Genomic DNA, 27,127 nt, shown 5'->3' with positions numbered 1-27,127 from the left:
GGCGAGAGGAGCCGCGACGGGCGGCAGCGGCAGCGGCAGGGGCAGCGGCAGCGGGCAGGGCGCGGCCGGCCCCCGGCATGGCCCGGCAGTAGGCAGCCAGCCCCCGCCGCGCCCCGTGCGTCCTATGCGAGCCGCCCCGGCGCCAAGATGAAAGGTAGGGACGGCAGCGGGGCGAGCGCACACGTGTGCGGCGGGCACCGGCGGCGGGCAGGGCAGCGCGGGGGAGCGCGGAGGAGCGCGGGGCAGGCGGGGCGCATCCCCGGCTCCGCGCGGGGCAGCGAGGCAGAGCCGGAGCGGATCCTGCCGTCCCCCTGCGCCGTCCCGCTCTCGGCACCCGCTCTGCGTTCCCCTCATCTCCGTCTCCGCTGTCCCGCGGACGAAACTTGGAGTTCTCCCCCAGCGGTTTGTTTATTCCCTGCCAGCGCTGTGCGATGTTTCACGGTGTTGCTTCTAAACATCTGGCAGTGATTAGGTGCCAGCGGAGGCTTGGCTGGCTTGTGAAATGTATCTGGCATATTGCTCCTCAACATCCACCGACTGGAAAATATTTGGGCTTTGCTTTGCATCTGTTAAAGCTGAAACTTTGTTTCTTATCTCGTTTTTCTCTCTCCCTCTCTTGTTGGGTGAAAGTCTTCTCTTCTGCCGGCTGACCCGTCCCAGCAAGCTGGGACTGAGATAATGCCCTTTCAAAGTCAAATAGGCAGACTGCTAATCGATGTAAGATACATTGGGGGACTACAAGAAAGCCTGTTTAGAAAATCGACAGCCTTGCAGTGAGAGGCAGAGCCCATGCACACCGGAGAGCAGTCATAATGGGAACATCAAAGGAAAGTGTAGGAAGAATTGGGAGTTCGCAAGAGTTGGGTCTCAGTTTCCTTCGGAGACAAAAGTACACTCGAAGGGTGGAAGGGAAAAAGCACACATGAAAATTGCTTTTGGGCAGTGGTGTGGCTGTGCTTGGATTGCAGGGGCTGGTGCCAGATGCCAGATGCCGGTAAACACGGCGACACTGACATGGAGTTTCCAGGGCCGGGGACACCAAGTGGTGCGATATTGACTCTCTTTGCCTGAAGGGAAGAAAGGCTTTGGGGGATTCTGATTCTGGTTCCAGTACCTGGAGGGGGCCTACAGGAAAGCTGGGGAGGGACTTTTTATTGGGGCATGTAGTGACAGGTTGAGGGGAAATGGCTTTAAACTGTAATAAGAAGATTTAGAGTAGATATTAGGAAGAAATTATTTAATGTGAGGGTGGTGAGACACTGGAACATGTTGCCCAGAGGCTGTGGATGCCCCATCCCTGGAAGCATTCAAGGCCAGGCTGGATGGAGCTGTGAGCAACCTGATCTAGAGGTGTCCCTGTCTATAGCAGGGAGTTGAAACCAGATGATCTTAAAGGTCCCTTCCAGTCCAAACCATTCTATCAAAAAAAAAAAAAAAAAAAAAAAAAAAAAAAAGAAGAAAAAAAAGACTTCTATTCTATTCTATGGCTCCACAAGCCCACCCACACTATTTGAGTTACTGCTGGTGTTGTGACATAATCTCCCCACAGGGCCCTGCAATGTATTTAAAATAATATATTTATAGTGTATTTGTATGTTACTCATGCCAAAAGCTTTGTCACTGGCTTGTCACTAAGGGTGTAAGTGTCATGGCAGGAACAAACCAAAGCAATGGGAACCCAGTAACATCAAGCCATGGGTGTTACCACTGTAGCCTTGCTCTGGGACTGGAGCAGGGCTGTTGTGCGGGTCAGGCAGGATGGTGAGGGCAGAGCAGAGCAGTAACACATTGGAGCAGCCAAGCACTGTGCTGCATGGCACCTGGAACAAGGCACTGAGCCCACTGAAGCCAGCAGGTGCTTTGCTGTAGCAATAGGTGGGTACAAGACATGAGGGGGCTGGAACTAGGTGATCATGGGGGTCTCTTCTGACCCAAGACATTCTATGGGTCTATTCTATTTCTGCCTCCTTCCACTCTGCCTGCAGTGCTGTGTTTTGCTGAGTGGAGAAGTGGCACTTGGATAGCCATGTGCTCACAGCCTGGCAGGGGGGATGCTCTGTTCTGCTTGCCAACCCCTGCCATCACCTTCCCCAAAAGCAATCACAGCCATCTCATTTCTACCTCCCCTAGAAATCAGTTCCAAAACATGCACAGAACCGCTAAATGATGGTGCTAATAATCGAAAAAGCCTTCCAACCTATCATCAAGTGCCATTGCTTGTGTCATGGAAACTGCAGAGCCAAAGCAAACTCTGACTCCATGTCTTCTTTCCCTGATGCATATTTGTTTTTTCATAATTTCTCTTTAAACTTGATGGGGGTGATAAGTGGAGGAGTCGGTGCAGTGACACCAATAGCAAAACGATCTGTTGATTGCAGCTGTCTCTGCATCTACCCTCTCTGGAGGACGGAGGAATATCTAAATAATTACATCACTGAGTATCTGTACGGAATAAATTATATTTTCCACTGCTGGTGTTTGTAACGTGCTGTGCTTTAAATCAGTAAAATAAATGGAAGTTTACATTTGATGTGCTTGCAGTTGGATTTGCAGCAAACTACACTGAGCTCACAAACTTTGCAATACTTTTAAGTAATAATTCATGTAATTTTTAAAGGGACTCAGCTGGTTCACAGTTACATATATTTGTATCAAATGTAAGTTTTCTTCTAAATTTTAGTTATGTATTGGGGAATGAGACACTGTTTGTTGCCTAGGAAACAACTGAAAACAGCTTCCCACAGTCAACACCACATGCTCAAAAACATCGACCCAAGTGAAGAGAGAGGAACACATTGTTAAAACTTTTCTGTATATCTGTGATACCTTTTGTAAAGATCATCTGAAACCATATCTGTAACTGGTCCAGTCGTGGCTGCTGTGGTTTTGCCATTTGCAACGTGGCTTTTGTTTGGACAGTGACTGATCACTGCTGCCCCAGATCAGGCACTGCCATGGCCCAGGTGGTTTTGTGGGATGATGGCTCTGGCACAGCAGAGGAGCTCTGTATCCTTCCATGGATCCTCCTCTTCTGATCCATTCCTCCCACCCTGCTGACTGCACTGCTTGGAGAGCGGCCCTCATGGTGGACAAAAAGTCGGCTGTGCTGTAACAGGAGGAAGCATCTGGAAGAATGCCCTATCCTGTGCAGTGCCTCTCATATAATAACAATAACAACAACAACAACAACAGCAACAATCTCCTCTGCATTATAATTTAGAGCCCAGATGCAATCTGCAGGTGAAGCTTCCACCTTCAAAATGGGAATGTGCATGCACCGTTCAGTTGCTCTTTCACAAAAAGCCTTGAAATAAATGGTCTGTTTACATGGTGTCCACCTCCTTGGCAGATTTTGTCTTTCCCTTGAACCATTTTGATGCCACTGCTGTGTTTGTAGAATAAAGTGAGGTTGCTAGTGGTGGAGAAACGTGTCTCTCTCCCTCTGTAGTCTTCCCATGCACAAAATCAGATGAGTGGTTGTCTGCAAAAAGTCCTTCCCAGGATAGAAACAGCAAACTGCGTGTTTCAAACAACCCAGCCCAAAGCGTTTTGCAGGAGCCAGACAGCATCTGAAAACCAAGGACGAGGAGCGGAGCGATCCAATAACCTTCACTCAGTGCAGTTATAGCACAGCTCATATGAATATAGTGACATAAACATGAAACATATGCAAAGCTCAGAGTGGTGTGTGTTGGACATGTCACAGGACCCTACCGCAGAAGTTCAAAGGCATGAGCGGCTACAATAAATGTGTGATAAAATGCAGAGCAAATCCCAGGCAGTGCTACTCCACAGCCGGTGTAACCCGGACTGGCTGGTAGCAATGGGGGTTTTTAAATATGTGTATGAGAGAGATGATCATGCATGCGTGTGTCAAAGGATATTCTCCTTAATGCCGAAGAGGAAAGAAGGCAGAGTTTTAGGAGCTGTGAAAATAAGAGGGAAATCTGTTTTTGCACAGATAGAGCTGTTACTCTGCAGGTGGCTATTGAGCAGAAGTAGCTAGTAAGCTATTGAATGCAGGGTTATTTTTGATAAGAAGTCGTGACTGTGCATCTTGACTTTGAATGTTCTGACTTTCCTGGCCACACAGGACCAAGAAGAGTGAATGGAGCTGTGTGAGGAAGGCTCTTCCTTCTGCTGCTTTGGAGAACAGGAATTTATTCTGGACGAGTTTCGCTACAGCTGAGAGCTGAACAGAGCCCTTTTTTGTCACGATCACTTAATGCTTCATTGAGATCCCTGCTCAAAGGCCATTGTACTCACAGGTCCAAACACCTCTGCTGGCTTGGTTGGCAGGGAGGGGGGGAAACATGGTCCTGCACAGGGGTACAGCTGGTACGAGCTGGCAGAGCTAAGCCAGAATCAAAGAAAGAGAGTGCAAGAAATGTCAAGGATGAAGGCAATTCAGCACTGCGAAGGATGTGTGCCTAGTTATCTCCAACTGCACGAAACACTTCTTATCACGAGGTTCTCTTGTGTCAAAACAGAGATATCCCCAGTGGAAAGCAAAATAAAGACACCTTTTAGCAGGCACTGAAGGTGAACATGATCCTCCTAATAGTGTGAGTGTGGTCTGTGTAAGCGAGGGATCAGGGCAAAATGAATTGTATTTGGAGTCTGACTGCTCCCACCTGAAGTTACAGTCCCTTTTGGTGCATAAATTTGAGGTGAAGACTGGGATGTCGCTAGGAAACAAAGTGGATGACTTATGGGAGGCAGTATAGGAGTGTGGCATTCAGGAATGCTGCTGTTTAATGCTGTTGTTAATTGCCTCCTCTAACATGCAGACAGAGAGGCAAAATTTTTCAGTGCACTAATGAGAACAGATCTGTTTGCCCTTAAATCATTATGCTGAAATATGATATGATTTAATAAACCTTTAACTTCTAAGGTCGACCCTCTGCACTGTGCAGCTGGTGCTGGCCCCAGTGCTACAGCTTTGCTCTGAGGCACTCAGAGGCTGTGCAGGTTTTGGTCAAGAAACACCACTGTCTGCTCTCATCATTTCATCCCTAAAAACGAAACTGGAGCTTTTTAATCTTCTGTCTCTTTTTGTGCACTCTCTCCATTTTGGGGCTGTAGGAGTTGGGCTGTAGACCAGGACCATAGCACTGAACACCCATTTGTCATGACCGTTGGTTTTTTTTTTTATGTTTTATGCATGTGTTAACTGATGAGAGACACAATCTTGCTTTTGGATTATAAGTCTCAAGAGAGAATCGATCACCTGGGACTTTGCCTCTTGCTTTCTTGTGATACTGAAAGCAGACCAATTCCTGGTTGTGAAGGACAGGGATAGGGAGAAGCCTCAGTTTCTGTCTGGATCTAGCCTAATGCCAAAGGATGCTGGGGGATGTGAGGAGGCGGACTTTCTCCTAGAGCTCATAGTGATGAGGCAAAGGACTGGGTGGAAAAGCTGCACTCAGAGCCAGCCACAGTAATGTGTTGGCTTGGGACTGTGTCAGTAGGGAAGGGTTTTCAGGATGGGTTGTGTTCTTACAAGGGAGGACTTGTCAAAACAGAAGCAAAGAGAAAGACCTGGATATGAAAAAGATCTGTACAGAAAAAATGAGTGGAGAAAGTCAGGGGAAGGAAAGTGAAATGAAGCATCTGTGAAGAAAGAGGGGTCAAGCAGTTAGCGCAAGCAGGAGACTGTCCAGAGTAACAGCCATGAAAATCAGTGGAAACCAATTAGACTGATGAAGTCATCAACATCTGAAGGCTGCAGCTGCTCCCTGTTCTTCTGCTGGCTCAGTTTCACCAGTAGGTCAGCACTTTGAAAGTAGACCCTCTTAATAGTGACCAGAAACACATATAAATCTGATCACTCCTCAGAAAGCTTTTGTAATCTGAGATGAGAAAGATATTGGTGCTCACTGTTCTCTTCTGTCTGAACGATTGTTAATATTACAGAAACCTCACAAGTGGACAAGTTTTGTCTTTTGGAGGGAGGGCTGATGTGGAGAGGGCAGCCTTGGGACACTGCAGTCAGTTCCTCCCAGGGGCACCATCTGCATCAATGCTCATTTATGGGTTCACAAGAGGATTATCATAATTTTTTTACTAATGGGCACAGCATCTTTACAAATGGTTAAAAAATAATTATAAAATGTATTCTTAGTAAAATTATGAGGACTGTTTCAAAAGCTGTGCCTCCTATCTTGTAATGTTGTCCCACAATGTCAGAGGCGGATGTTGGTGGTATTGCAGTAGGGGTTGAACCTTCCCACCAGTATCTCATTATGTGTTGCTGCCATGAGATAGATGGCAGCAGAGGGGCAGTCTGACAGAATGGCGTCTGACATGGAAGTGCAATTGAGGCAAAGGTGTGTCACTGAGATCCCCTATGCAGGAAAATGGCACCTATTGACATTCATTGACACTTGCTGAACATCCATGGAGTGCAACCAATGTATGCGCAGTGAGCAGTGGGTGCTACATTTCAGCAGCTGTGAAACAGTAGATCACCACTGTTGTGGTACTGGGAATGAGAGGGTGGTTGGACTAGATGATCTTGCAGGTCGTTTCCAACCTTGCGATTCTATGATTCTATGTTGGTACATATTTTTACAAGCACAGCATGCAGGCTCTTCTAGCTGGCAAAAACGTAGAGCCAGTAGTGGTGATTGTTAAAAAATAATGTTCTGTAGGAGAGCATTTGCTCTATTGAATAGTGTTATTGTGCTCTTTGTATCTGTTGGGGTTTTTTTTTTCATGGAAAAGAAATAGGAGGCATTACTTTCACATCAAGTGGCATATAATGAATTTCACAGAGTCGCACTGAGATACAACCATATAGGTCCCATTAAACTGGTGAGAAATGCAGGGCCTTAATGATTAAAGATCCTGGAGAATGCATATTATGTGGAGATTTATTTTAAAGGAAACTCCTATACTGGATGTCATTGTTGCTGCAAATTACTGCTATAGTCCCAAGTTCCCAGTGTGGTACTTAGGGGTAAATTCTAATGTGCTGTAAATCCAGTTTTCAGGGGGCTATAAATTAGTACCTAAAATCTGAGGTGAAACTTGGTACGATGATTTTCAGCCCAGATGCCTCCTTCTCTCCTGAACTATATTTCCACAGAGTTTGAAATTTTATTCAGAACATTTGTGCCTTTCCTTAATTAAAGACTTTCAACAAAGATTATTTTCTAAATCCATGTTTCCCATGTGGACAATTACTAGGAATATTTGGATGCTATGTGTCTGTAGCCAGCATATGACCCAGTATCTTCATGGTTCTGAGGTCTACTTTGCTTCATTAGCTCACTATCCTGAGATGGCCAAGTAGGGTGTACTGTTGAAAGATGATAGCTGGACATGTGCATTAGTAGCTTTGTGATACACCTCCCATGTGTCAACAATGACACCCATTAAAGCAAAGAGATAAAATGGAAACAATTGCCCTAAAACCACAGTGCACCAAAGACTTCTCAGATCTGGTGCTGTTTCAGGGAAGGGACCAAGTGGTGCAGTGGTTATAGGTCCTGTGTAGTCCGAGGGCAGATTTAGCATCCTTGTCAGCTCTAGCCAACCTCTCTCTTATTTGACCTAAGTACAGACTGCAAAGTGACCTGTGATTAATTTATTTAAGATTTAAGAACAAGAACCAGAAATTACACGGTTCTTCTCAACATATTTTTGCTTTGCCTCTAGCAAATTAATCAAATGAGAACCCAATTTGTTTTAGATTAAATGAATTCCCTCTGTTGACTGTGATAATCCCCAGTTGAACCACCTTCCACTCCCTTGAAGCACTGTACTGTAACTTATTTAACTCTACAACTGTATTTATTAGAAGTGTTGCAGTAATGGTTTATAACTGGAAGGCAAGCAGCATTTGGCATTTCTACTCAGGAGGGAGGTTATATTGCCAAAATATCTCCAAGCCTTGGTTTTGGATCAGAGCTTTTGCTTTGTGCTAACTACTTAAAATATTTGATGTACTCCTGCTAAGCTACAGATAGCCACTTATTTTCAGCAGATTGCTGTGAGCTCTGAGTGCTGATCTGTTGCTGGCCTTCAAGGGGATTCTTGTAAACCCAATACAACAGGTCTCCAGCGGTCCTTCTCCTGTGCAGTTAAATACAGTTGGTTGTTCATGTGTTTTGCCCAAAGTTCTCTTTTATTAACAGACCCTCAATCTGCCAGAGCTCAGTAGAAGTCAGTGGAATAAGAAATGGCTTTTTTTACCAGCTCTTTTCTTTGTCTTTCTTATTCTAGATTACCTCTTTCAGCTGACAGCTCTGTAGAGCAGTCTGTAACTAAGCTGTGGATATCTTTTCAGCACTAAGGAGTAAATTTTTCCACCTAGGATGTAAAAATGGATTCTGCTTTGTTATCTGCTTCAGGGAGGAGTATGTTATTCTTATTTTGCACCTAAGAAAATATTCCTTGCCTACATATAAGTATACACCTATGTAGCAGAAATAATGCATTCATTCCAGTTGTCTTTAAAAAAGCAAGGGCTGAATTTAAACTGAAGTAAAATATTTCAAACTCAGAGTTTTCACAACATCAAACAAAGCTGTCCTATAGTGGTTGCAGCCACATTCAACTGTATGGACAGCACTGATGTAAAATATTATATCCTTTTTTCTTAGTGTTAGCCACAGATACTCAAAACTCATGTATTTCTTCCACTCTGATTTTTTATACTGTCTTTAAAACCATAAGGTATAAAAACATCTGGAGGTTTTCTTACTATTTACTTTCCTAATTGGTGTGTATTTTTTTAACCTTTGTAATTCATCACAGCCCACGTTTTCTCTGAAAAACCTACACATTTGCTTTTCAATGAAAAATTGGATTCTCCTGTATTTCCCAATTTCAAAGATATCACAGAGCTGTGACATTTTTGTACACTTTGTATGAATCAGGAAGGTTTTCAGCACTGGAACTTGTGGCAGAGAACTGAGCATTTGCCAGCTCGTCAGCACAGTGCTGCGAGGAGCAAGCTGGGGCAAATGGCTTTGCCTCAGGACTTACATTTATGGGCTTGTTTCCCAGCTTTATTTTTAATATTTCAAACACAGGTTTCTCATGAAGAACCACTAAAACTTTCAACACCTCCTACTCTCTTTTTTTCCAAGGGATGCAGCGCTGCTAATTTCTGAAAATGTAGTCTGATCTCATTTTATTCATTATCTGCCTCGCATCTTTATTTCCCTTAAGCTTGTTACACAGCAGTTAATATTATTCAAGATTATTTATATTACATTTGAAATATGTAAACACTGCATTTGCAATGTATAATTTGGGCAAAGGTCATAATGGTGGTTGTGACTGAAAGACCTCTGAGCTTAGACTGTTAAGGCTTCCCCTAAACTACTTTGTTGCCTGCTGCTAGACCAGCCCCTGGGATTAAAATAGATCTTATCTGATACCTGGATTTTAGAAACAGGAGGCCAGCCCATTTGCTGACAAAACTGGCCTAGCCCATCCCCACTTCATTTCAAATGCCACTACTGCTCTTCAAAATGAGAATTGGAAAAAAATGATCCCTAGCAAGCATGTAACATTGTAAATATTAAGAAGTACATATGTATATATATATATATGCACACATCCATATATATATATACATACATATATAAGAGTCCAGAGAAACAGCAGGATGACAAATGCCTTACTAGAAGTGAACACAGTTGGCCTACGTGTGAAAAACCAAATGGCTGATTTCTCCCTTCAGTGACTGACGAGAATAGAGGAAGGCCTTTGGCCCGGTCCAGTATTAAATGTGGAGGTTGGTGGCCCTGCCTGTGGTGGGGGGTTGGAGATCCATGATCCTTGAGGTCCCTTCCAACCCTGGCCATTCTGTGATTCTGTGAAATGCCCTTCAGAGGTGCAGGGCCCTCTGCTGCTGGCAGCAGCAGTGAAGGGATGTGAGGGCCTGAGACGGTGGGAAGGCACAGCCCTTGGCGTAAGGGGGGCCCTGGGGAGGAGGTGCATGGGCCTTGGAGATGTGGTGCAGGATTAGGCCACAGGGCTTCAGCTCGGCCTGGCTGCACAAGGCAGATATGGATCAGACAAGGCAGGTTATGCTCCCAAGAAACAGGAGGCGATTGTGTTAGCAAGAGAAGGCAGGAAGCTGAGGGCTCTGGCACTGATAACTTTTCTGTGCAGCTTTTATCTTTTGTGCAAGAGGGGAAGGCTTTTCCGGAGTAATTTACTGCTGGGATGAGAGGCTTGGCAGTTGACTCCTTGTGGTCACTTGGTTTATTCGTATTTGTCGTGTTTTGTCAGGTGACGTTGTCCTCAGATAATATCTGGTACAATGGTGAGGTGTTCTTTGTTAGAGGATAGTTGCTGCCTTCAAAATCAGGATGTGTTTGTTTTGCCTGAGGAGTGCCCACTGGTTCTTGCATTTCTTAAATGCACTAAAACAAGGGTGAAGATAGACAGGAGCACCTCTGGCAGTGAGCAAAATGAGTATTACCTGGTGAAGAATCTGAGTTTTGAGCTGTTTTGTTTAGACTTTGCTGAGCCTGGATGAGGGCCATATGTTTCCTTCACTTTTGAGTCTACCCTCCCACGGCCATGCTGTGTCCCATGTCAGCTGCAGTACCAGCCCGGTCTCACGATGCCAGCAGCTTGTTCATGCACAATAAGGCTGTGGACACCAAAGGGCTACTCAAGCTCAGATTCATTCCCATCATGCATACTTATCTGTTTGGAACCTGCTTTTTCACTGCAGCTCATTAAATGTTCCATTTTGGTGAATTCCTTGGCTGGCCTCTGTGCTTCTGTTTCTTTCCGTCCTTGTGTTGATGTAGGATCTTGATGGGACATTTGCAAGTGAGGCGTCTTTCTTGGCATTCAATGCAGCAAGGGTAGTGTGAAGGCTCAGCAAGCTGAAGCTCCATAGGATGCAGCAGCTGTGTTCAATGTGATGCAGATTTCTGCCTAGACTCTACTGCAGTGCAATCAAAAGCTCAAGAGCAGGCATATTTTGGTAGGGGCTGCTGTCAGATGCTGGTGTTTTCCGCATGGTAGGCTTGCAGCTCTTGGGAAATGATGCACTAGGTGCTGATTTAAAAGAGCCCTGGAGTCTTCCCCAGTGCATGAAATGGCGTGTGCAGAAGAGGAAATGGATCTCCTCTGTTTCCTTCTAGAAATCAGGAAGCAGGAGTTGGGCAGTGGGGCTGTACTGCTCTTCCTGGGAGCCAGGTTCCGGCAGCAGGCACAGCTCTCGCCTTGCCCTGCCTCAGCAGAAGGAAGGGCTGGGCTGGTAGCAAGAGACTGAAAAAAAAAAAAAAAAAAAAAGTAGTGAATGCATTTTTTTTCTGCTGATGCTAGCCTTTTCCTTTGAGTAATTGCTGCTGGAAGGAAGTAGAAAGAAATTAAGCTTCTGACAAAATAAATATGTGATTAATAGCATTTTGCTGCCTGCCGACTGAAGATGAGAACAAAAGAGCTGAAATATTTTTTGTCATCTGTTTGTATTTGTCAGTTCTCTATCCCACTGTTTATCAGATCTTGGGGTAAAGCTAATGCACCTGTAAGAAATTCTTCCCGTATTTTTCGAGTGGTAGTAGTAACCTGGTGCTCTGTCTTTCTTTCTGTCTCCAGACGATTTTGCAGAAGAGGAGGAGGTGCAGTCCTTTGGCTACAAGAGGTTTGGTAAGTGGCAGCAGGTCTTTCACTGCTCTGTGGCGCAGCACTTACCTTAAGAGAAGCAGCTGCTATTAAAGCCTCCTTTACTGGCCTGGCAGCATGACAACATGTAGGTACAGTCCCATCAACCCATTCAGTCTGATGTCTGGCCAGCAGCAGGTGTGATGAGAAGTCATCAGCTTTATTACTGGATCCTTGCATGAAGCAGTGTTATGAAAACCAACCCCCACACTTCATGAGTGTGCCAGCTGTGCATGTACAGAAAAGTACATGCCCCTGAAACTTCTGCTGCCCCTGCTGTGCTCTTCATAGACCCTAAATTATGCACAACATGGTCAGCTGTGGTCATATGGGACCTCTTCATGCTCTGCAAAGTCAGAATGGCTGAGCCAGGAACAATTCTGTGAGTTTATCTCTAAAAAAAAGGAGCAAAAGCTTATGGGATGATTGTGTTCTGAAGCAGTCCAGGTGATCAAAATCCCTTACCACAGCTTTACCTTCTCCTGATCTGGGACGTGGTGATAACTTCAAAACATGGTTAAACTCTCCTGCACAGTGTTTGAGACTTGAGCGTGTTCTTGTGCTTCTGTATACACAGGGAAGCTCTTGCTTCTATTTTCTCTTGAATGAACCTAAAGGTTTTACTTAATACATTGCAATGTAACCTTTTATAAACCACACCTTAAGCTAAGAATTCCAAAGAGATAAATTCTTAAAATCATATTGGTCACTCTCTTTTCTTTTTTTGATGGTGGTTCATTGAAAATGGCCTTGTCATGTGAAGGAAGTAGTGTTGTGCATCTCTCACAGCCCTCAAGGCTGGAACAAGAGTCATTTTCAAAAAGGAAAAGGCTGAACTGAAAAAAAAGAAAAGAGAAAAATGTCAATAATTCACCTCAAAAGAAGCAGGGGGAGGCACACTCTTGGCAGTAGGCGTACACAGAGGCTGAGAGGTGGGATCACATTCGCATGACCTCTTCCACCCCCTGAACTGCTGCATTGCTCCCTGCTGTTGAGCTTTATTTTGGGTACGTCAGCCAACCACAGAGCCAGCATCTGTGGCTTAGAAAGTCCTGCCATAAGGCTGCACATAGGTTTTTTCTGCTTTTTGTTTTATTCCTCTGGACTGGGCCCTGGAATAGCAAAAAAACAAAAAAAAAAAAAAAAAAAAACCTCTGAAGAACTAGGAAGAAATTTTAACTGTTCTGCATGTTTCCAGGGGTGCTTGTAGTTGTGTTGTGTTTGTCAGGGTGAAGGGAAGGTGAGCAGAGTAGCAGGGGCAGGAGAAGGATGTCAACACTTGTGGAGGTCCCTGGAAGGAACAACCAACTACAGGGCTGTTTTCCCTTCCTCAGAAAGACTGCCTTAATGTGTTCCCATTTCTACAGTGATCGCAGCATCTCCAGGCAGCCTCTGAGCTGAAGGTGATGCGCATCGTTTAAAAACCTAGATCCACTGACCAGTCACTTCCAGTACTTCCAGAGAAGCACTACAGGAGCAAAAATACAGCCAAGTAGTTCAGGACCCAAAACTGTTATGCTTGTTGTCCCAGCTTGTGTTCCTTCTTGGCCTTGCGTCCTCTCTGATAGTAGCAGGTTAAATTGTGAGCATTTGGATAATGAAAAATACTATTAAAGATATAAAGAAGAAAATAAACTTATTATTGGTAGTAAAGAGAAAGAATGAAATACTCCTTTCACATCACTGTGAGATTTTACTTTTGGCAATAAGGGATGTGATTTAGTGATGGGTCTCAGTAGGTCAGATTGACAGGCTTGATGAGCTTGGAGGTCCTTTCGCACCTACCTGATTCTATGGTTCTATGGTTCTATGATAGTTTGATTGGAGAAGCCCAAGGCAAGAACCAATCTTTGCTATAGAAGCCCTTGATAAAAGGGCATTTTGAAGGAGGCCTATCCTGTCTGAAGGCTGGTGCTGTGGAAATCAGCACTTTTTGCATACAGCTGCTGAAGCAGGCAGCAATAACAGCAGCAGTTGGTTGGTTGGTTCAGGAGCCATTCTGTATGAACAGCTGCGTGAGTATTTTGTGACTAGAGTAGTCCCTGTGTGCTCTGTTAACATGAGACAGAGTAGAAGGACCATGATTCAGGTGCCCTCGGCTCCATATTTTGGAAAAAGTAAGCCTTGTTTGGAGCAAAATGTGCTCCGAGAGGGAGATGGCTAAACCACAACTGCTTCATAAAGAACCCGTTTTGCAATGAATCACTGCTGGCAGCTGGGAACACATGTTGGTCAGCACTTGGCTCACAATCCTTGACTTCAACTGCTTTCCTAGAGTTCAGCTGGGGAGTTTATTATTAGCTGTCTTGTTGCTGGACCCTGCCATTTGCTTCAAGAAAGCAAGAGATGTGCTGAAGGGTGGAAGGCACACTCGGGCAATTCTCATTTTGGGAAAGAAGTATTTGAAAAGAAGATTGAGCAGTCACCATCCTGCCAGCATGCACTGCTCCCCATTTTCCTGAACATTTCTCTTCTTCCTCCTCAGATACACTAATTTCAGGGAGTGTATTGTGCTACTTTTTAGTCCACCAAACTCTCACTGGTTATATTAATCCAAACACACTGAGCATATCGCAGTAACATTTAAAAATATTCATCACAGATGCAGACAGCAAAGTCAACACCAGCGTGTGTTTACTTCTGAGTGCAGGACAAATTCACCACAGGGAGTCAGGGAGGCCGAGGAAGATGCTCTTTCCAGCTGCCTGGTGCTGTTTGCTTCTTCTCAGTGGGTGCTCCAGATGTGCAGGGATGCAGCCAGAAGGGCACTGTCCAGTGTCTCAGGTGCCCGTGGCTTTGGGTTGTGGTGGTGAGAACATAATGAAGGATGTTTCTTATTGCTGTTACTTCATCATAAGTCACTGCCAGGCTGCTTTCAAGTGATCTGCTCCAGATAACAAGTTGTGCCCATCCATGGTTTTCCTCTACCAGATTGTCATCAGTGTTAACCCTTTCCTTAGGCAATGCTTTTGGTTTGTGTATCCCCTACTTCCTCTTTCGGAAAGAAGGAATGAAGAGAGGGCAAAACATGCTTTTCAGAATTATAGGGTTTTTGAGATGCTAAATCTCAGGCTTGAGAGCTCAAATCATAGAATCATAAAGTAATAGAATCATTTGAGTTGGAAGGGACCCTTAAAGACCATCTACTCCAGCTCCCCTGCAATTAACAGGGACACATACAGCTAAATCAGGTGCTCAGAGCCCTGTTCAGCCTGACCTTGAGTGTCTACAGGACGGAGTATCCACCATGTCTCTGGACAGCCAGTTCCAGTGCCTCATTGCATTTAACATGAAATATTTTTTTCATTCTATCCAGTCTAAATCTCCCTCTTTTAATTTGAAACTGTTTCCCCCTGTCTTATCACAACAGACCCTGCTGAAGACTCTGTTCCTTTTGTTCTTATAGCCCCTTTTTGATACGGAAAAGCCACTATCAGGTCTCCCTGGAGCCTCCTCTTCTCCAGGATGAGCAGCCTGGTAGATATTAGGATGAGGTTTTGACTCTTCTCTGGCTCTGGACATCAATGAAGGCACAAGAATTAAAGGGAGTTAATGGACTTTTGAGGTAGCATGTCTGATCTAGTCAACTTGTGGCATTCCCAGGCAATAGATGCATAGACAATTGCCAATTTAGAATCTTTGTGTTAATGCTTTAGAACTTTAAACCTACACTTAAAAGAGCAATTAGTGTACAAATTTCAATGTGAAGTTATTCAATGAATAGTTTGAAGCTATACCACAACATGAAATAACTGGGGAAAAAAAGGGAGTGGTCTTTGAACTGATGTGAAGCCCAATTTTAATGTTTCAGAAAGCAGGCTTCCAAGAATAGAGCTGAAAGCCCTGCTGACAATGAGAAACCTCACAAGGAATAAAAAGACAGGGCCAGTACACTGCAGATAAGCAGAAGACTAAACAGTTTGTGTGAGATAAGGACCCTTTTTATGCCGTTAAGAAACATAGCCAGAGTTGGAGGCTATCAGTTTGTCCTCCATAGTAGGGCCTCCCACCTTGTCCCCTGTCCTCCAGACCATGAGCTGGGATCTTTCACCTCCCATAGGGTATGCTAGTCATGATGTCCAGTCTGTGCAGCAACAGTAACTTAGCTCCTGAGCATCATTCCAGTTCTAAGAATTAAATCTAGGTATTTCTAGACCAGAAATGGACAAATCATCTTGCGAGACAATAATGAAATCTGCTATGCTAGAAAGAGTTGAGAAAAATGCCTCTGGTTTTAAAGTATTCTTGGAAAATATGACAGTTTTTTTGCTGATAAGTTGCTGAGGGGCAGCTGAACTTGATCCATGTAATAACTGCTTTCTCACTTTATATTGTTTTGAATATTTTAGGCAGAGAGAAGCTATATATCAGTTGGTGTGTGTGTATATACAGGTGTATATTTATACCTTTGGTAGAATACAAATGGAGAATTTTAGGAGTTTAACAATAAAAGCCTTATGAATGGTTTACAGAGAAAAAAAAATTTGATATTTTATAGACTTTCAGAAAGAGCTTAATATGATATATTTTCCTGCCTGTAAGTAACAATTTAAATGTGATTATGGTAATCCTTCTTAAAACTTGTGGCTTGGACTTTTGTGATAGTTCAGGAATAACGTTAACTCATTAACACTGCACAGAAAGCCTAACTTCAGCCTTTAACCCTGGATAAACCCAGGCCATTGTTCACATCTGTAATACCACACATGGAAAAATGCCTGGCATCAGCTTGATGGTGAGCTACATCCACACAAACCTTAAGCCTGTAAGAAAAATAAATAAGTAAAGATCTAATCTTAAGGAATTTATCAACTTTTCTTTATGGTTTGTTTATGACCAGCAAGGGATTTCAGGTGCCACAAGCCGCAGAGTTCTCTGGGCATTCTTTCACATGTGTGCCTGTGACACACAATAGTGTGGCTCAGTAATAAGTCAGGAATCACTGTTGTTCATAAAGCCAGAGGAAAGTCTAGCACATTGCTTCCAGGCCAGCGATCTTGCTGCTTTTATTGGATAGAGGTTCCATCTGCATGGGTCTTGGGGTAATTAAACCTACACTGCATGGTAGTATCAGCATGTCTGTTCAGTATAGGCCAAGAAATGTCACTTGGAGACAGTCTTTCCACTACAGTGGCCGGTGGGACAAAAGGGGGCATCCAGGTGAGCCCAGTGTGGACAGCATGTCCTGGGGCTGGGGCCTTGGGGGCACACTGGGGACTGCATGTATATGCAGGAGTTCCTTTGTTTTTTTTTCTTTACCAGGGTGCATCCAGAGTTCCAGGGCCATTGGAATTGAGCTCTTGATAAAAAAATTAAGAGGAACATCTGTGAGGAGCTGGAGTCAAGGTGCTGTATGCCTCCAGCTTTGTCCTAACTCTGTCAGCAGCTTCTGGATTATCATTGATACCTTCCAGCTGAAAATTTAAAACTGCCAAATCTTTCCATGCTGGTAAAGATGGAAAATAGTTGAGGCACCCTGACTGATCCATCAGAATCAGACAGTAATGGTGCGATCCAAGAAGCTGACAGAGCTGTGTGTTCTGTGCCAGCATAGCCCAGAGATGTCAATGCTGTTGGGGTTGATGGGCTTGGGCTGCCCCTCTCCAACCTCTCCTGCTGTGTCTGCACTCATCTTAGCAGTTGAGTGGGTGACCAGAGTCATTCCAGCTGTGTGCTGGTCTGCAGGCAATCTATTTTTTATTGTTATGTGGGTTTTTTTTTTTCAATCGAAGTACAATTAAAATTCTTGACATGTTTCTTCCTACATTGCATCTGCATGCCTGGAAGCATACCTTCTCAATCAATCTCTGTCTTTCAGAGATGTGCTGAAAGGTGGCATGGTCACTGCTACATGTGAAGTCTGCCCTCTGTTTTTCATTAGGGCTGTAAAATAGGTGTGTGGGCTGACTAGAGTGTTGTATTTACAAATGGAATGAAAAATATTGGTTGCACTGTAAGCAACACCTGAGGATTTTGTATTTGTTTCCCCGTAAACTAGCTGGACAAATAATGAAGCACTTTGCATCAGGTTGCTGCCAAAACACCTAGGCTGCAAGTTGGGTTGTTCTGCATCACAAACCATTACCTGTGAGAGAGATTAATGCATTAGAACAAAACTAAGAATTGTGTTTTCAGCTTGGTGCTGTTTCTATTGAAAGGAGCACAGGAAAATTGTGGAAGAAGTGAAAATTTAAGATAAGAAGCCATCCAAAGAAGGAAGAGGAAGATAAAATATTTGAAGATACCAGCTAGTGGGTTCTCCCAGTGCTGCTGTTGTAGCATTACTGATGTCCCTGGTGAAGCCTTTTTGAGTTTATCCAAAGCAGAGCTCTGCCTCTGCGGCTAGCAGCTGCCATATGCTGATCTTTACAGCCTGCTGTAAACTATAAAGCTGCAAGTGCCCAGATGTATCTGAATGATCCTTGGCTATTCTTTATTTGCTTCTGTTATCCCACACCAGAAAGCTGCTGTGCTGTGCTTACTGCTGACAGTGACATTTTAGAAGAGGCACACTGGTGCACAATGAGGCAGAGGATTCCTTTTCTTATGGGGCATTTTCCTCAAACCAGACCTAATGGTCTCTTCCCTGTCCCACCGTTGACAGCCAGCATCTTGGAACTGGTGAGGCCACCACAGTAATGTTTCACACACTTGTTCTCAGCCAATTTTATGATGATTTGCTGGGAGAAAATTTTACTTGTGAGGATCGAATTCCTGTGAAATCTAAATTTAGGGCTCAGCATTTTGCAAGCATTTTGCTTGCTTTTAGGTAGCCAATAAAGACACCCATCCTTCAAACAGTGGTAGCAAGGAGAGACAAATGCTGAGTGAAGGTATGGCCATACTGAGCAAGAGCTTCATGTTCCTAGTCACTTTGAGTCACTCCACAAGTCTTCAATTCCGAGTCTCCAAACTGTGTGGGGAAAACACATAAATGCTTATGGAAAAAAACCTGTGAGAGCTAAAGGAGATAGTGTAAATAAGGAATCACAAAAATACCATATTTTGCCATTCAGAGAGATGTAGACTGGCTTGTGCCCAGGAGAACCTCATGAGGTTCAACAAAGCCAAGTGCAAGGTCTTGTACCTGGGTCGTAGCAACCCCTGCTATCAATACAAGCTGGGGGATGTTAGGATGGAGTACAGCCCTGCTGAAAAGGACCTGGGGTTAAAGGTGGATGGCAAGCTGGAAATGGGCCAGCAATGTGCCCTCACAGCCCAGAAAGCCAATTGTATCCTGGGCTGCATCAAAAGAAACGTGGCCAGCAAGGCAAGAGAGGTGATCCTGCCCCTCTACTCTGCATTGGTGAGGCCTCACCTGGAGTACTGCATACAGATGTGGAGTCCTCAGGACAGGAGAGACATGGACCTGCTGGAGCACCTCCAGTGGAGGGCCACAAAAATGATGCAAGGAATGGAACACCTCTCTATGAGGACAGGCTGAGAGAGCTGGGTCTGTTAAGCCTGGAGAAGAGAAGGCTCCGAGGATATGTGAGAGCGGCCTTTCCGTATCTGAAGGGGAGCTGTACGAAGGAAGGAGACAGACTCTTTAGCAGGGTCTGTTGTGATAGGACAAGGGAGAACAGTTTCAAACTAAAAGAGGGGAGATTTAGACTGGATAGAAGGTAAAAGTATTTTACATTACAGTTAAAGAAGCACAAGAACAGGCTGCCCAGAGAGGTGGTGGATGTCCCATCCCTGGAGACACACAAGGTCAGGTTGGACAGCGCTCTGAGCAATCTTCTGTAGCTGTAGGTGTCCTTGTTCATTGAAGTGGAGTTGGACTAGATGACCTTTAAGTCTCCCCTCCAACCGAGCAATTCTGTGATTCTGTGATTCTGTTTTAAGCTGTTTTTGCCTATCGCAGACACTGACAAGGGGCAGCATGTTGCTTCACTAAATTAAAATTAAACCAAACTCTACTGTGCTGCAACACAACAGTTTAGCCAAAGGAAAGCTGGAATAAAATTTTATCCAGTCTCAATTAATCTCCTGCATATTGCTAAACTTCAGCAGAACAGGCAGAGTGCCCAGACATTTCCACTGATTCTGCTTCAGCAAGGGTTGTGCGGGTAGCTTAGGGGTCTGGTAACAGGTAGGTGGTGGGGGACCACGAGTGGGAAAGGGCTTTGTGAGTGCCTGGAGCTGATGGGTCCGTGCATTATGCAATGGGAGCTTGGAGGTTTGTGTGCTGCAGACACTCTTCGGCTCAGTCAGGAATGTATCTGGAAAATGCACCCTGCCAGGGTGAGAGACAGATGCCTCACATTAATAAAGTTTGTATGGGTTTTCCGGGTTGCAGCTAGTGGCTTCTAATGGAGGCAGCTGGAATTTTTGTGGAAGACAGAGTACAAGACCCAAGGGATCCACTTTTCAGCCCAGCTTGTTGGGAGGTTTGCATTAGTGGTTCTTTGCAGATGTTCAATGTGTTGGTAGCCATTCCATAACGCCATAAAGAGGCAGGGCAGGTAGGCTTCATTTTAAGGATATCAGGCAACAGGATATCACACAATCATGGAATGGCTTCATTTATAGGGGACCTCAAAGCCCACCCAGTCCCACCCCGTGCCGTGGGCAGGGCTGCCACCAGCATCTCAGCTGCCCAGGGCCCCATCCAACCTGGCCTTGAGCGCCTGCAGGGATGGGGAGCCACAGCTTACATGGGCAGCTGTGCCAGCACCTCACCGACCGCTGAGTGAAGAATTTCCTCCTAACATCTAAGCTATGCTTAATAGGGCTTCGCTGCGTGTGTTTCAAAACAAGAACATTTAAAATTTTGAAAAACGCTAATCGATTTTCTTGATGTAATGTATTTTTGTGTTCGCATGGTTTTGGCCAGGAACATGGAAAATACCACTGAGTTTTATATTCTGAATTTGCCCAGGAACAGGCATGCAAGATTTTACTTGCCAAACTTGTAAGGTCATTGGAGCCTACTCGGTCGTGTCCAAAGGCAGGAAAAACACTGTCCTTGTATATTTTGTTAAGAGGCTATGGCATGATTTCAGAGCATCTGTGTATGTAGGAACAACCAGTAACTGGAAGATTTTCTACATACATTTCTACTTTATTGTATAGAGAAGAATATGATTACCAAAAAAAAAAAAAAAAAAAAAAGAAAAAAAAGAACAAAGGTATTTTTTTTTCCTTCCTCTTTTAACCCCAGAAGTTAATTGGGTCAGATGGAAATGTGGCATATCATGCCCAGTGTAACTGAGGGTTTCATTGTAAGTCTGGCCTGTCAGAGTTGAGTTTGGAGTGAGAGAGCTCTTGTCCTTAATTAACATTTTGCACGACCTGAAGCCAGAGTAATTTGAACCCCTGCTGCGATGCGAAGTTTCAACGTAGCATCTGTGCACAGCTAAATTCACTTCTCCCCAGCAGTGACTGCATATCACTGCTTGTTTATATATCAGTGTTTAGATATCATTTTCATTTAAATACATCCAATGTGAATTTGGGTCATTGTATTGGACTGTCTAATAGCTTGACTTCAAATATACAAAACCCAGACATGTGGACATTTAGATATCCTGTCGGTTCCATCTAGAAAGACAAGTGTGCTCCTGGATGTTCCCAAGATCAGGAAAACCAAAAACCTATGAGTTCGGTTCTGCTTCTCATCCTGCTCCAAGACCGCAGTCGAGAGTTCAGAAGTCATTTTGTTACCCCAAGCACTGACACTGACACTGATACAGTTTCCTAAAACAGGCCATCAAATCGCTGCTCCATAGAATCATAGAAATATAGAATCACAGAATTGCTTAGGTTGGGAAAAAAAAAAAAAAAAAAGTTCCTTAAAGAACTTATTTGTCTCCTTAGGAACACAGCTTTCTGGTTGATGGATGGTACTACGTGCTTAACCTCTTTCACAGATTTTAAAAGTGACCACATGCATATTTCAGCACTAAGCAAAGTTTCTTTATTAAGTGTACTGGACAATACTCAGCATGGCTCATTTCTGAGGGGAAGCAAACAAAGCAACATCTGGTTCTTCTGCTTATTGCAGTGGATCTGAAAGAGCTTTCCAAAAACTCTAAAATTGGTGTATTTTTTAAGTAGTTTAGTTTAGCGAAAACTAGGAGAAAGCTTTAAGGTGTATGTGAGGGACTGACTAACCAAAATACTGGAGGAAGCAGAGGAGGACCAACAGATGTGTCCATCTGGGTCATCAAGCAGAATTAAAGTATACAAATTATTTTTCAGAGGTCCTTAATTCAGGCCCTGCTGGATTTTCCTCTGTCACTGATCAGCCTTTCTGCAGGTTCCAAAACTGCACATGAAACCACCTCAGTGGAAGATCCCTTTTTTTTCTGTGGTGTGCACAGCTCAACTTTTAGGGACATGGTGGGCATGGTGGGAATGAGCTGATGGTTGGACTAGATGATCTTAGTGCTCTCTTCCAACCTTAATGATTCTATGATGATCTGATCTAGGAAAGAGCTCTGCAGTGCCATATGGAAACCACACATCCTTCTGCATCTTTCCTAGTGACAGCAGGGGCAAGGCAGAGGTGTGTCCTGTCCTTTTGCTCTACTCATGTCATGGAGTAGGTCAGCACAAGGTAAAAAGCAAATCTCTCTCAGTCCCAGGCTCACTACCAAGCCAACTAAGGCAGGGAAATTTGGTAGCTGGAAGAAAACCCACCAGTGTCAGAGAGCAGCCTGTAAAAACCATAAGCTTCAGAGCCAGCCTTTTGCTGCAGCTTTGCATCCCAGCCCCTGAGCAGCTTGTATTTGTGGCAAGTGGCTTTGGGGAATGCAAGGCTGTGGGGCTGTTTTTGTTCTCAGCCATCTATGCGAGAGGTTACTGTGAGTAGTTCTGTGATTTAGTAGAGAGAAATAGAGCTGTGTTCTCCACAACAAACCCTTCCTATTGCACTTGGTTTGAATACCAGTTGAGTCTCTAATTACGTTTCCAATGGAAAGAGAATTCCTCATTTATTGCAAAGAATGAAATTACACATGCATGAAACCAGATGCCCTAATAAAAACCCCACAAAATAACCATAAGAGCTACAAGAACATGTATTTGTCCAGCAGATGATTGAGGTGGTCCAGAAAAGAATGAGGGGAAGTCTCTTTGCAAAAGGAAGCAGAAGAGCTGACAGTGAAATCAGAAGTCATCTTATGTCAAAGCAGGATTTACGTCACCATGGTTCTCTTAATTTGAGCTTGCTGTTTGCGCTGATGTGGCACTATAATTTAATCACTTTATTTTCTTTTTCTCCCTCCTGGGAGATTTCTAAAACACTCTTTTAGAAAGAAAAATAAATAATCTCTAATGTCTTTTCAGTTGTTCTTCTGGGAAGACTTGTGGTGAGTTAAAAGAAAATAGTCAGTGAAGCTGTGAATGGGAGATGTTTCCAGGGTGGGTGTGTTTGAGGTTTGTTTGGGTTTTTATAATACTCTACTCCTATGTCTATTTTTTTTTTTTTTGTCTTCTTCTTTTTTTTTTTTTTTTTTTTTTTTAATAGTTTTCATATGGTTTTAATACAGTGGAAATTGGATTAAGAAACTGCTCCAAATTCCACCAGTGATGGAAGCTTTGTGGAGAGATGTGTTGTAGGACCAGCTCCACTACTGCACGTACACCCTGAGGACAGTTCTGCTGGAGAGGAGTTGAGATCCTGGTCTAGTCCTGCAGCTTTTGCTTGGACAAATATGCAGCAAAGAGTTTTTGCAGTCGCTTTTCTCTCCTTTTGCTTATAGATCCATACCTAAAGTGGATTTCTAACCTCTTAGTGTTCATGGGCACACTGTTGTTGACACGAGAGTTAGTGAAGCTGTATGATGTCAGCGTGGATCTTTCTTCTGCCTGTGTTGAAGTGTAATGCTAAGAGCAGCACAGAACGGAGGGAGGTGCTTCAATGCATGTGAGATGCTCTGGGGTTGCAGCTTCCATCATGAGGGTTAATCTACTGTTTTGTGAAGGCTTCTCAGCACAGTTCATATCACTAAGGAAAAAATTATTCTCTGAAAGAGCAGTGAGGCAGTGGCATAGGCTGCCCAGGGAGGTGGTGGAGTCATTGTCCCTGGAGGTGTTCAAGAACCATATGGATGTGGCACTGAGTGACATGGTTATTGGGCATGATGGGGATGGGCTGATGGTTGGATTGAATGATCTTAGAGGCCTTTCCACCCTGAATGATTCTGTGATTCTAAGTGTATTCACAGAAAGCAATGCAAAGCCCTGCTCCAATAATTCCCATGCTGCTCTCATCCTGCAGAATGAGGTTAAAACATCTGTAGTTTGGAAAACAGTGGCGTCCTGTCCTAGGAGAAGCATGGCAGTGCTGACCTGCTTCCTGTCTTTATTATGATTTCTGTGCTACAACCGAATCTCGGCTGGAGCCAGTGTGGATGGGCACCATCCTGACACAGCTGTGTCAGCAGGGCAAGGGCTGCCACTGCTCACATCTGCATGGCTGGCTGCCCAAATCCCAGTGGAGGATTTGCGACTGACAGGTTGTGCCAGGCAGCACTGCTTGCTCAGGTGCCTCCGCAGTGCTGCTCTGCTGCCCTCCTCCCTTTCTCCCTATGGCCACAGCTTGCAAGGGTCACCAGATCTCACCCTCCCCTTCTGTTTGTTTTTCCTTCTTCCTTGTGAGGCTGATGTGCACTGGCTGCACTGTCGGGCTGGTGTTTGCTCTCATCCATGCACGGGCTGTGTGTTTTTCAAAGTACTTCGCTGCCAAAGCTGACCACTACTAAGGGAGAGGAAAAGCAGTCAGCAAACTTCCATGCTTACAAGTGTGCTGCTTTAAAGCTCTGCAGATCACATTGCTTGTTTTTTCAGACCAGCTCACAAAGATGTTGCCAGCAAATTTCCAGTAAACTTGACATTTAAGTGAAAGTGGCTTCTTAGAAATATTCAAGCAGTGGCCTATGGAAAGTATTGGTGAAAAACCAGGGGGGAGGATCTGTAATCTATATGCAGCTCTTCCTGGAGAAGATGAGATACCCAAAGCAGTTAAGAGGATTTTGGACTTTCCACACAGATTTGAAGTACAGATTTGAAGATTATGCAGTTCAGATGTAGGCAGAGAAATAGTTCTTTTGGGGAGTTCTTGCATCAAGCTCTTTTTAAAATGCATGGAAGCTGTCTATAGCACAGTTTTCTCATAATAATCTTAAACAGCTTTTAGGAATCTGAGAATCTTCTGACTAGTTCTCACAAGTGCTTACCTCACAGGTAGATCTGCTGTAAACTTACTAAAAGTTGTATGGTCCCCACTGGTGTCTAAGTGTGAAATGATTTGGCTGGATTTGATACAGGGAGTTAAATGATGCTCATGCAACCCATCATAAAGGTTTAAATAAAAGCGTTGTTTTAAATCACAGTTCCTTTTAATACATAACATGCCTGTGGAGACTTCCAAGGCAAGGCTGAATCGGGCCCTAGGCAACCTGATTTAGCTGTGGATATCCTTGTTCATTGAGGAGGAGTTGGACTAGATGGCCTTTAAAGGTCCCTTCCAAGTGTAAGGATTCTATGATTCCATGATTCTGTAACACTCATCATATATTGTCATAGTATTTAGTGAGTTGGAGTCAGGCTCTCAGTGAACAGGTCTCATTTCCTCTGTGATAGCACTGTCGTGCAATCCAGTAACACCCATGAGAGGTGCCTCCTACAGAAAGTAAGGCACTGAAGCACTGTTTAAGATCTCAAATACCCTTATGGACCTGCACCTGGGCATGACAGAGCACTGGCACAGGTTGCCTAGAGGCCTTGGGGACCTTCATAAGTTACCTGGGCACAACCATAGGCACCCTTCTCTGGGTGGCCCTGCTGGAGTGGGGATGGGCCAGAGGGACACAGAATGCCCTGCTCCCCTCAGCCATTCTGGGATTTTAATTTTGCATCCTTCTATTTTGTTCTACATATTATAAAAATGAAGATAGCTTACATTATTATGATAATATATCTAGCAAATAACATAGGGTTCTCTCTCCTCACTCCCAGTTGAGGAACACAATATAAATACATAAACAAGATTTAGTAGACTGGCACAGGGTCAAAGTATTATTGCATCTCACTGTGAATGTTTTATAGTTCTGCAATAGTAAAGATAATCCCACTGGGGAGTTTGGCATAAGGTCAGAGTAGGAATTACTAAAAATAAATAATATTTTGTTTAAAATCCAGTTCCGGGTCTTTTCATTAAGCGATAGCAATAAGAGAGTCTGTGTTCCTTTATTTACATAATAATTCGGAATTTACTAGAAGTTGATTCTGATGGATGCTTCTACATCCTCACTGTTGTATTAATAATTTTAAACGAATAAAATGCTGAATGTGGCCCTAGATTATTGGGGATGATAAAATGGCCAGCAGTTCAGGTTGGTTTTAGAATATTTTATGCATCAAAGCAATATCCAAATATCCCTATTTGATAATATGTATTATCCCACTGATATTTTCTCATGCCTTTACTGGGGAAAATCGTAGAATCACAGCATGGCTCAAGTTGGAAGGGACCTTAAAGCCCACTCAGTTCAAACCCCAACTGCTCCAAATGCAGTTTGTTGCTGCATTTATGTAACCATCCCTCTGGGTCATGTGCACGTGCCCACTCAGCCTGTGACCTGGGACAGCACCATTCATGTGAACACCCAGATGTTGGGTTTTTCATGTGAGACCGCCTGGAACGCTACCCAAAACACAAAATAGGAACACTACCCCTTGTTTTTAACACCAAATATGATTGTGAGCATCAGCAGTATCATGATCTCATTGGGATATCATGTTTCCAGCCATCCACTATATGGCATTTCCATCGCCACCACTGGGACTGTACTGTGAAGAAACTATAGGAGAGAGCACCTGCTTTGTTCCCATTGCTGCTCATTGCAGAATCAGCAGGGTCTGGGCTAATCAGAACTGACAGCAATTAAGAGTAATTGAGTAGTCTTTCTAACTTGGTGATTTTCCTGTAGTTTTAATAAGGAGAAATCAGAGGGAAAAACAAATGCTGTTGTTTGCTAAGCTCTCACAAGCCATTTCTGGTTATCTCAGGATTCAACAACTCATTAGATGGAGAATTGGCAGTGTTTGGACTGAGTAACACCAGTTTTCTGCATGTCTTAATAATGACATTCTTGTTTACATTCTTTCAACATGTGGAATGTTTATTTTTCAGTGTGTTTTTTTCTTGGTACAGGGACTCTTGGGTTATTCTGAGTCCAAACTTGTCTTCTTCCATTATGTAAGAAGTCAAGATAATAGGAAGCATGATGTGCTTTCCTCTTGTGATACTGCAACTAAGTGAAATGCAAAGGTAGGGCTGGCCAAGCAAGGTTCTAGTCATTGACCTCTGGTCATAAGAAATCACTGGCTTTGGAAAACATAGTACTACTAATGATTTTTTTACTTTAGTTTTGGTTTAGAATATTATCTGTGTTTAGCATTGTGAGGTCAAGTAAATACCCTGTAGGCTGCAAAAGGGAAACATGTTTGTGGTGGTGACAGCCCTGGCAGC

The 27,127-nt window shown here is 43.9% G+C and overlaps 1 protein-coding gene across 1 annotated transcript in view; it reads left to right on the top strand.

Annotated features, from left to right (window-relative positions):
• The first annotated feature begins 71 nt into the window (after nt 1–71).
• The window catches only part of COLEC12 (collectin subfamily member 12), a 93,056-nt gene continuing 66,000 nt past the window's right edge, over nt 72–27,127 (top strand). Inside the window, exons 1-2 of the mRNA XM_042808841.1 lie at nt 72–154; nt 11,578–11,628. Coding sequence (XP_042664775.1) covers nt 148–154; nt 11,578–11,628 — 58 coding nt within the window. The 5' untranslated portion in view covers nt 72–147. The remainder of the gene's footprint in view (nt 155–11,577; nt 11,629–27,127) is intronic.

The sequence above is a fragment of the Centrocercus urophasianus genome, unplaced genomic scaffold (genome assembly GCF_019232065.1).
Source record: "Centrocercus urophasianus isolate 14NV4802_14NV808 unplaced genomic scaffold, USGS_Curo_1.0 seq_11, whole genome shotgun sequence".
NCBI classification, from domain to species: Eukaryota; Metazoa; Chordata; class Aves; order Galliformes; family Phasianidae; genus Centrocercus; species Centrocercus urophasianus.
Note: the sequence above shows the minus strand (reverse complement) of the source record. Positions and strands in the feature narration are given on the sequence as shown.